Source organism: Castanea sativa, chromosome 5, assembly GCF_040712315.1.
Source record: "Castanea sativa cultivar Marrone di Chiusa Pesio chromosome 5, ASM4071231v1".
NCBI classification, from domain to species: domain Eukaryota; kingdom Viridiplantae; phylum Streptophyta; class Magnoliopsida; order Fagales; family Fagaceae; genus Castanea; species Castanea sativa.
The window spans coordinates 50603053-50614122 of record NC_134017.1 but is presented as its reverse complement, the minus strand read 5'-3'; the positions used below and the strand labels follow the sequence as shown (position 1 = coordinate 50614122).

The following is an 11070-nucleotide window of genomic DNA, read 5'->3' as shown; positions in this document are numbered from 1 at the left end:
TCGGCCGAAATTGGCCGGAATTGGCTGGAATGGCCGGAACACTCCGAAATAGGCCAAAATTTGACCCGAGGTGAAACAAGGGTTATTGTGGTACCGGTTTGCATGCCGGTACGAAATATTCTGGCCGTTCCGGCCGGAACGGAACGGAATCAATAACAATGAGATAAAGTCTATAGAACATAATATCCACAAGTTTGTTCTGATTATAGCCTAGAATAGAGTGCAAGTATGTCACAAAAACTAATGCGCATACAAGTCACATGTTAGGTGTAGTACATTTGGAAGAACTCCTACCACCAAAGTCCTGCCTTTTGGTGTTTCTGTAGGGGGCTGAATTGTCGTACTAATATATTAGTTAGGAGTCGAGATAAACCATCCTACCTAAACATACATATACATATATAAATCTTAATATTTAGATAATAGAGTAGCTTGGTTGTAATACTTTTTTGTAACTAAATATTTAAATTTTTTTAATAACTATACATAAAATAAAAGAGTTTTTTAAAATTTTGGAGGGGTCAGGGCCCCAAGCCTAGTCGTAGCTCTACCCCTAGTCATGTTCTAAGTTATGTTGTAGTGTTTTGGTCATTTGTCTCACTGTCGTAGCATTGTCTTGTCTTTGTATCTCTGTTTTCCTTTTCAATAAAATCCATAGTTCACACCCAAAAAAAAAAAAGTAATAAGGAAAACTTTTATTGCACACACTTACTTGGTACTCAAGTTTTTTGAACTAAAATCATGATTTTGAAGTCAATTTTTGTGCAAAAGTGGTGAGTACGTATACTATATGTGTAAGTGAGTGTATGAAGTAGACATTGCTATTAATTTAATTACGCATGCACAATGTAAAATTGTAAATCAGTAGATTCACTAAGTTTGAAATAAAGCTATTATTTTTACGCACACACAAAAAAAAAAAAAAAAAAAAAGGGTGCCAACTGGCCTTTTTCAGCTTAATAAGTCTAACTAAACAGGGCCTAGATAAGATTTCATTCCTCACGCTTTTGTACACCTTTCCTTTCATATCCTCTAGTTTTCTTCTTTATCTATTAAATAAAAAATTTAGACTCATTTTTTCTTTCTTTGTGACCTTGAGTTTATTTGGCAGCCATGGAAGAAATAAACTTAACAAATCTGGGGGGCTCTCTTCCGGTACCTTGTGTTCAAGAGCTAGCGAAGGAGGCACTAACTACAGTGCCACCAAGATATGTACGGCTGGATCAAGACCCTCCTTTTGTATCTGACACCTCTTCTTTACCCCAAGTTCCAGTCATCGACATGCAAAGGTTAACTTCCAAGGATTTCATGGACAAGGAGCTGGAGAAGTTGCACCATGCTTGCAAACACTGGGGTTTCTTTCAGGTCTCTCTCTCTCTCTCTCTCTCTCTCTCTCTCTCTGTCTGGGTTAATCCTTCTATAATATACCTCAAAAGTGAAACTATGATGGGATTAATCCTTCTATAATATTTTAGGGCTTTAGCCGAGAACTAAAATGAGATTTTTTTAAAAATAATTATGTATTAATTAAATTAATATTTATTCAATATTTTTATATTATCTATATATAATAATAATAGGTAAAACTAAGAGAAAATTCAATTAGATTTTAAATTGAAATTCAATTAGAGTCTAATGTTGCGCCACGTGTGTCATCTAATTTAAATTTTTAAATTTTTGTGCCAACTAAATTAATTCAATGTAAAAATTAGATTTCAATTAGAGTTTAATTTTGCGACATATGTGCCATTTAATTTAAGTTTTTAAATTTTTATGCCAAATGAGTTAATTTAGTGTAAAAAACAAGGAGTTTAATATAAGTAAATTATAAAAAAAATAATTTTTGAATGCTTTTATATTAATGAGCATTTTTTTTTTATAGAACTAAAAACAGTTCAAGTTTATAAGTCATCTATGTAAAAAACTAGGAGTTCAATATAAGTAAATCATAAAAAACATAATTTTTTAATGCTTTTATATTAATGAGCCTTTTTTTATAGAACTAAAAACAATTCAAATTTATAAGTCACACACACATATATATATATATATATATATATATATATATATATATGTCCCATCTAATAAAAAAAATTAATTTTTGTGCCAAATTAGTTAATTTAATGTAGAAAACCAAGAGTCCAATATAAAAAAAAAAAAAAAATCATATATCTAACACTATATATAAAAATAGAGAAAGAGATAGTTTGAATGATTTTATATTTATGAGCTTCTTTTTGTATAACTAAAAAAGAAAAAATCAATTTTATAAGTCATATATATATATATATATGTATGTATGTATGTATATATATATATATATATATATATATATATATATATATATATTAATAGGTAAAGTTTAGAGAAATCTAATTAGATTATACAATTGTAGTCCAATTTTGCATCATGTGTCTTAAATTATTTATTTAGAGGGTTTTATTTCTCTTACTTTTTAATATGCAAATTAACTAATTAAATTTTTATATTCAAGTTCTTCTAACATCTCATATTCAATCGATAATATAGCTAATTTACTTAATCTTTCTTGAGACATTTTTTATCTTAGATATGATTTTGTTAATTTTAATTTTGAAAAACGTCTTTCGGTAGAAGCAACTGTAACTGGTATTGTTAGTAAAATTTAATAAGTAATGCATATATATGGAAATGAATCCAACATTTTTATATAATTTAGTATGTCAACTAGAGTATATTTTTTTATTTGTAAAATTTCTTTTAAAACCTTTAACTTTGGAAATAAATCTAAACCATCAATATCATAATAAACAACATGTTTGAGAAAAGATTCAAGATTAATATTTCTTATTTTTTTCTTTTTTTAATTTTTTCATATGTAGATGCATATTTTCTAGTAGACATTTCTAATCAAACAATATATTTATAATGATTGAAATAAAAAATAACTTCAAGTGTAGAGCAATGAACTTGATATATATAAAAAGTACTATTGTAATTTCACCAAATGATAACAAGTATCTAGCAATCTCAACCTGTATAAATAAATACATATAAGCACAAAAAAAAAAATTAAAGCCAACCAGAAGTACAAGTGTACAACTCCACCCACAGCCACACAAGTCTTATTAGATAAGACTCACCTCCAAAAAAACAAAATAGATCCTACTACAGGTCTGTTTAAGATCCGCTTATTTTACTGAAACTAAAAACTTTTTTCCTGAAAGTATTGTAGATGAAGGTAAAAATTAGCTGAAATAGTACAGTGGGACCCATAAATAGTATCAAAAAGTGCAATAAGACCCATAAATACTATTAAAAAGTGCAGTGAGACCCATGAATAGTAACAAAAAAAGCTAATTAGTATAATAAGCTGACAAATTTCATCATTCCAAACACACTATATATAACCAAAAAATAAAAAATAAACGCAAGAATTTAAAACTAAAACTTCAAGGCCCAGCGTACAACTCCACCCACAGCCACACAAGTCTTATTAGATAAGACTCACCCCCAAAAAAGAAAAAGAAAAAAGATCCTACTACATATAACCAAAAAAAAAAAAAAAATGCAAGAATTTAAAACTAAAACTTCAAGGCACAGCGGCCCCAACCAGAACACAGGCACTCAAGTAGGCCCACGGCCCTATCTAGAAGTCTTATTAGACAAGACTCCACCCACAGTAAAAACATAGAATCTGCATAATTAGGGCCATCCAATCAACCGCGGGACCCGACCCACCCGCCTCTGCCGACTGCACCCAACCTGTTGTCGACCGAACTGACTTCTCCAACAATCGGTGATGGTTTGCTTCCTCCAGAACTCGACTTTGACGGGTCGGACATTGGTTCTCCTTCTTCAAAATCCGAGAAACCCGATCCGACCGACCCACAAATATTCCAGTGATATTTGATAAATCCGGCAAGTTTTGAGATGTTTTTTAGCTAGATCCGGTGAGATTTCGCTAGATCTAGTCGAGTTCTTGGCTAGATCCGATGAGATTTCACCAGATCTAGTCGAGATCTTGGTTATTTCCAGCGAAACCTCCAAAGATTTGGTCAATTTTCATCATCCGGCGAATTTTGAGATGTTTTTTGGCTAAATCCAACGAGATTTCGCTAGATCTAGTTGAGTTCTTGGCTATATTCAGCGAGATTTCGCCAAATCTAGTTAAGATCTTTGCTATTTCCAGCAAAATCTCAAAGGATTTTAGCCGATTTTCATCATTTTCTCGTCGGTTTGCTCTATTTTCCAGATCTCGGCTCCAACTGAACCTGACCGCCGCTCGTTGTTGTTCCAACCCGTCCGAACCAATCATCCTCTTGGTCGACGGCGGGTTGAAATTATGTCCACTCGATCTGGTTAGGTCGGATGCAGGTTGAGCCCAAACCCGATCCGACCCGACCCATGGATAGGCCTATGCATAATGCAGTAGAAAAAATCAAATTAGAAAGAGAAACTCAAAGAAAGAATAAAACAGTGCTTAGAGAGTATGTGATCAGATCAGAGGAAGCCTGAACTAGCAACAGAAGGATTTAAGAGTAAGACTAGTGGAGAGAAAGAATAAGAGAGGCAAAGAGCAAAAGTTGTGGTAGAGAGGCAGAGAGCAAGAGTGAGAGAGAGAAACATTAATATGAGTAGATTTTAGGGATTTGAGATTTTTAATTTGTGATTGTTTTGTGATTAATCTTTTAGATCGGATTTGTATTTTATCTAGTTGAATTTTGGTTTGTCTAGAGGTTACTGATGTTATTTTTGAGAAAATTGATTTTGTTTAAACCAGAAATTTTTTTGGGGTACCAATGTTTATTAGAATATACCAGATTTTTTATTCTTTGGTCCCAAGGATGTATCATATTTTTTGGATTTCATTTAAAACTATTTTTTTTTCCTACAACCCTTCTTTTCTAAAATTTTGGGGCCCCTTCCACTTGGGGCTTTAGAGCATCCTCATCCCAAAATTCTATCATATCTTATTTAACCATCTCAAAAAGCTATTTTATCAATTATAACATACTATTTTACAATATTCTCAACATCCCAACTTTTATTTTACAATACCACATACTAAAATAATATAAATTTTATAATAAATAATAAACAAATTATCTATCACTCCTTTCTCTTCATCTCTGTCCTTGCCTCTTTGAGTCTCTGTTCCTCTCTCAACAACCAAACAACCCAATCATCACCACCATGCCCACCACGCCAACATTGCCCACCACCCACCAAAATCTCACTGGAACCAAAAACCCAAATTAAGAAAAAAAAAAAAAAACCACCAAATCACTGCCACATCAAATCCATTGGCAGCGATCTTGAGCAACCCATCACTGCAAAACACGCTGCCAACATCGCTGCAAAACCCATCACTGCAAAAGCTCATCGCTACAAATCTGAATACACAGATCACAAATTCAAAATTTTACCCATACCGTTTTCACTCTCAATCTCCCTCTCTCATCTCTCTCTTTGTTTGTGGCTTGGTGCTTCTCCACCTCCCCTCCGATCCGATCTACTGTTAATGCTCACACTTACCCACGAGTTTAATCGGCTAAGGTATGCTTTTTCTCTTCACTAATCTGAGTTGATTTCACTCTCTAATGTCTTCCAAAATACCTCTCCTTTTTTTTTCCTGCATCCCTTCATTTTCTGTTGTGTGGCTTTTACTATTTTGACATTGTGTGGCTAAACCACTAGACCCACGGCACCACCAGATCCAAGCTACCGCCAGACCCACGTCAGACCCATGACCGACGCCAGAATAGCCCACTGTGAGAGAGAGGTGTGATGAGAGAGAGAGAGGCCGTTGTGGAAAGAGAAAGGAGATGAGAAACAAAGAAGAGAAAATAAAGAGAGAGAGAGAGAGAGAGAGAGAGAGAGAGAGAGAGAGAGAGAGAGAGAGAGAGAGAGAGAGAGAGTCAGATATGTGAATAAAAAAAATATTATTTAGTTTTACAATTGTGCTACAGTGCAATTCTACATTTAGAATCGTACTGTAACATAATTGATTTTTTTTTTTGCAATAGTTAGGTTTTGCAAGACCGGCTGTTGGGAGGTTTTAGGGCTTAGATGCTAAATACTATCAACATATGGCATATGCCATTCCAAATGTGAATGCTCTTACGCAATGGCCTTGCCTAATGAAAGGTCCAACCCTAAAGCGGTCCAAAAGAGAATTTCTAAGCTATCTAATAATTTCAAATTTCTTTCATTCATGAAGTTCTTATTTATTTATTATTATTATTATTATTATTGTAAGCGCACAATTGGTACCCAGACCCTAACGCGTGATGGGCTCAGGCCTAAATGCCCTTATACAATCAAATTTGTAGAGTGTAGACTTGAAACCTAGGTCTTACGGATATTGGACTACAGATGGAAGGCTAGATTACCACTTCACACACAATCAAAGGATGAAAATAGTGAGAAATCCTCCTCAGACGTAAGCCGAGGAAGCCTTATATTGCTATTCTTTCCTTGAATTATAGACTAGAATTGAAGGTGAAGTATACAATACTCTCTTTCTTTCTTTTCTTTCATGTTTCCCCCCTTCCGATGCCCTTTCTTTCCCTTTTATATCATTTTTCTTCTTCCATTTATCCTCTATGTGTATCACAAATTACCTTATTAGATACTTGTCACATCCACCACCTTCTTGATATCTTCAAACAATAGCTGGAAGGCTGAACATTACTGTTCAAAGGTCATTTCTCCATTAATGCGGCCAGGGAGGTAGGTGTAGGGTCTTTAATGTGGTGGTAGCAGCCTTTTTCCCTAAATATTTCTCATACGTTCTTCCTCTCTATAACTATGTGAAACACATCTTTACCCACCAAACCTTCCGGAGTTCTCTCCCCAAACATCATGACGTGTCATACGATCTTTATTTCGACTTGTTCGAGGAGATGCCTCTCCTCGGACAACCTCACCAATCTCTCTGGCACGAGTTGGCTTGTGGGTCCCAAAGTCTCTGCTCAGACAGGCTCATATCACCAAATCAGGCCTAAGGCCCAAATTCATGTTTTGACCATTTTACCCCCACAATTATTATCTCTTTTTTTGGGGGGGGGGGGGGAGACCACATGCTAGCCAACCGTGAATAATAAAAATAAATAATTTCAAGCAATCTAATTTTATTTCTATTGAAAAAAAGTAATTTAACTAGAAATGTCAATGGTTATATTGGGTTGCAAGGTTTTGCAATCAAACCCAAGCATGTTGGGATGAGAAATTTTCAACCCCACCCAACCCAACTCATCACATGTGTTGAAACCAATCCAACCACACCATATTAGTCAGGTTTGGTTAGGTTGAGTTGGGTCAGTAGGTTGTATTTAGATGTTTATCACTTGAATATAGTTGAACTTTTATCAAATATTTAATTACTTTTTTCAATAAATTATTACAATTAAAAAATTATTCTTAAATTATATTATTTTTTTCAAATTCATTCAAAATAATTATCAAAATACCAAATAAATGAAACAGGAAAAAAAATGACAATAAGTGAAATATAGTAAGCATATATATGGTGAGAAGTAAGATGGTTGAAAAAACTATCAACCCAAAGTCGAAACCCAACCCAAACTTAGACTTAATATAAAATTCCAACACAACCCCACCCACCAACCCACAAAAATCAACTTGAAGCATTGGGTTGGGTTTCATTGAATTGGTGGTTCCGATTCACACCAATATACAAAACACTATGATTTACTTGTAACACCTTTTCTTTTCTTTTTCATTTTGTTTTATACATCTTAATTGGGAGAGAGGGAGATTCAAACTTAGGTCGTTTACACACACACGTGCAACTTTGAGCATGATAAATTGTTTAAATTTCAATAGTAAACAATATCTAATTCATACAAAATTTGACATATGTTATAATAATTTAAAGAACATGTAATCTAATAGTTTTTTTTTTTAAAAATATTACTCTTTAAAAATTTATTAAATGACACACAAAAAGAAAGTCACCTAAAACAAGTGGGCTAGATATATAAATGGGTATCATCACATGTAATGCAAATCAACACGGACTTGGCTCACCTCGTCAAAATTAAAGACGTCATAATCATTTTTATTGTACTTAACCAAATATAAATAAAAATTCTAAGATTAAATTTACTAATCATAACTAGCAAACAATTTCCTCCCTCAATTGTTCTGTGCGTGTGCCACTTTTGCATGGTAGTAATAAGAATTATTTCCAATATTCATATAGAATAGAAAAACTCTATTTATACAAAATTCATTTTCAATTAAACCTTAAGAATAAATGAAGTAATAAATTAAATCCCAACTCATTTGAATGGTATGACATTGTCTTTGTGATTTAATATAAGCTGATGGTTTAGTTTCTAATTAATCCTGAAACTATAGGTTTAATTTTTTACTTTTTAAAATTATTGATTTTAAACTCTATGAGAACCTTAATTTATTACACCTCCTAAATTATAGAATTAAAAACAAAAAATGTAATTTTACCAAATTAAGTAAGAAGAGTATTTCAATTTTCAATATCATTTCTTCGTATCTCCTTAATATTCGGCTTTAACTAAAGATTGATTGATTGTAGTTAATAAACCATGGGGTGAACATTTCACTGTTGGAGAATGTGAAGTCAGGCATTCAAGAATTCTTTAATCTTCCGATGGAAGAGAAGAAGATGTTTTCGCAACAAACTGGAGATATAGAGGGTTTTGGGCAAGCCTTTGTTGTGTCTGAGGAGCAGAAGCTCGATTGGGCAGACATGTTTTACATGATCACACTTCCTGTCCATTTGAGGAAGCCTCATTTGTTTCCCAAGCTCCCTCTTCCATTCAGGTTCTCTCTCTCCCAATTACGTATGCAATATATATAAGATAGAATTGATAAATTCACACTATTAATAATCAACTTTATTTTAAGACTAGAATATTAACAACCAACTAAATACTAACACAATATGAGATACTTGTGCCAAATAACAAATTAACTTTATTCCAAGATTAGAATATTATAATATGATCTGTTGTGATTAGTACATAATAATAACGGTGTCAGTGAGGAGTTCATGTTAAATAAAAACAAATCATGGAAGCGGTTGTGAAAGATGTTTGGTTTCTATCATTACCGTTCTTTTATAGTCCTTTTTTAATACAGCAACAACTACAGGCGAGCAATAGTACGGTAATTATAGATACTTTGAGAGTACAATGAATTTGTACTCCTCAAATATTATTAAGTGCTGCTAATTAAATTCATGACATGACAAACTTTTCATATGAGCAGAGGGAGTTGTACTTTCAAAATATTCTATAAATTTTTGCAGTAGTGTTTGTATACAGCAACTAATTATAGGATCTATCCATAAATCAAATCAATTTGTTGTTGCTTTGGAAAAGTACTCCAATTTTGGTTAACCTTCTACTAAGGATTGAGCCATACGTTCTTTGAATGTAGAGATACCTTAGAAGCTTACTCTCGTGACTTGAAAGCTCTTGCCATGAAAATCCTTGACCTCATGGCAAAAGCTCTCAAAATGGAAACCGTGGATATGATAGTGTTGTTTGAAGAAGGGCATCAAGCGATGAGGTTGAACTATTATCCTCCATGTCCCCAACCAGAGCTTGCTATTGGCCTCAATTCTCACTCTGATGCCGTTGGTCTAACAATCCTTCTACAAGTCAATGAAATGGAAGGTCTCCAGATTAGACAAAATGGGATGTGGATTCCCGTGAAACCGCCGCATAATGCTTTTGTTGTCAACATCGGAGATATTTTGGAGGTACCTATATGGCATAACATTGTCTTTGTGTAATTGACTTGTCGTAATCAACTTTCATATCTCGTCAAAAACCAAATCAAGGGACGTCACCCCCTTCGAATATCTTGAATTCTTTTTTTGAGTATAAATAATGTTTTTAATGCGTAAAAAGTATATGCACAAAGGTTATGCACATATAGAGCTAATCCTCACCAATGATTTTAAGGAAAATAAATAAATAAATGTCAGGAGTTTGCATCTAATGCATCGAATAGATATGTTTTCTATTTCATATATCACCGTAAGTCTACATCACCGTAAGTCTACATGTTATAAGATAGAATACAGATCTAATATATAATATATTAAATATAAGGAGGATTCATCAAATATATATATATATATATAAGGAGGACAATAATTCACAGAGCTTCTGTATTTAATCATGGGAGCTCAAACTAGCTAATTGTGGTTTGCCAGATTGTGACAAACGGTATATACCGTAGCATCGAACATCGAGCAACAGTTAATTCAGAACGTGAAAGACTCTCTATAGCTACATTTTACAGCCCAAAGCTGGATGGGGATATGGGACCGGCACCAAGCCTTGTTAAGCCAGAGAGACCTGCATTATTCAAAAGAATAGGGGTTGCAGATTACTTCAAGGGATTTTTTTCTCGTGAACTCCATGGCAAATCGTACGTGGATGCCATGAGGATCTAAAAGGAGGAAGATAAAAGTATTTGAACATATTACACATGTATTAATTTGTATATGATTACCCTTAAAGACATTATAAGGAAATAAATGTTAAAGGAGTGACTGGAAAACGTCATTATCTTTATGTGAGTGCAAACTAGTACTAGTGTTAATAATCACTATTATATTCAGGCCAGCTTGTGATGAATGAATTGCGATTACTATTTTTTACTGTATATTAGTTGGCAAACTGTGATTAGTACAAAATCATTTTAATATCGAATTATTACTGATATTCCTTTTATTATATATGATGGGTTAAAAATTTATTGGCTTCAATTAATTAACCAATTACCCAAATTGATTAATTAGATCAAATTATATGCAAATTAAATCAGAACATAAAAAATTACCAATCTAAATTAGAGTGTAGCGAAAATTAAATCTTAAATGGTAAATTGCTTATGAATGAGAAAAACCTTTGTTTGCAAAAGCCCCACTAGGTAAATTTCAAGGCATCATTTCCGAAGAATCCACTAATTAAAAAACAAATAGTTACAAGTATAAGGAATCTTATTCTATTGGCTTATTCCAAAATACCAACTTACAGTTGAACATTTTTTCTAATCTTCAATTAG

General features: G+C 33.1%; 1 protein-coding gene across 1 annotated transcript; it reads left to right on the top strand.

Moving 5' to 3' along the window:
• Nucleotides 1-1021: 1021 nt before the first annotated feature.
• On the top strand, nucleotides 1022-10668 carry LOC142633994 (protein SRG1-like). The gene is made up of 4 exons (XM_075808256.1): nucleotides 1022-1365; nucleotides 8564-8811; nucleotides 9430-9754; nucleotides 10214-10668. The coding sequence occupies exons 1-4, from the start codon at nucleotides 1114-1116 to the stop codon at nucleotides 10454-10456; spliced, it is 1068 nt and encodes a 355-aa protein (XP_075664371.1). The 5' UTR covers nucleotides 1022-1113; the 3' UTR covers nucleotides 10457-10668.
• Nucleotides 10669-11070: the final 402 nt, after the last annotated feature.

Bases quoted from the DNA above. Each gene is read 5' to 3' on its own strand.
- LOC142633994 (XM_075808256.1), top strand. From the start codon at position 1,114: ATGGAAGAAATAAACTTAACAAATCTGGGGGGCTCTCTTCCGGTACCT. The intron at 1,366-8,563 runs GTCTCTCTCTCT...GATTGATTGTAG, and splicing joins AACACTGGGGTTTCTTTCAG to TTAATAAACCATGGGGTGAA. The intron at 9,755-10,213 runs GTACCTATATGG...GTGGTTTGCCAG, and splicing joins ACATCGGAGATATTTTGGAG to ATTGTGACAAACGGTATATA.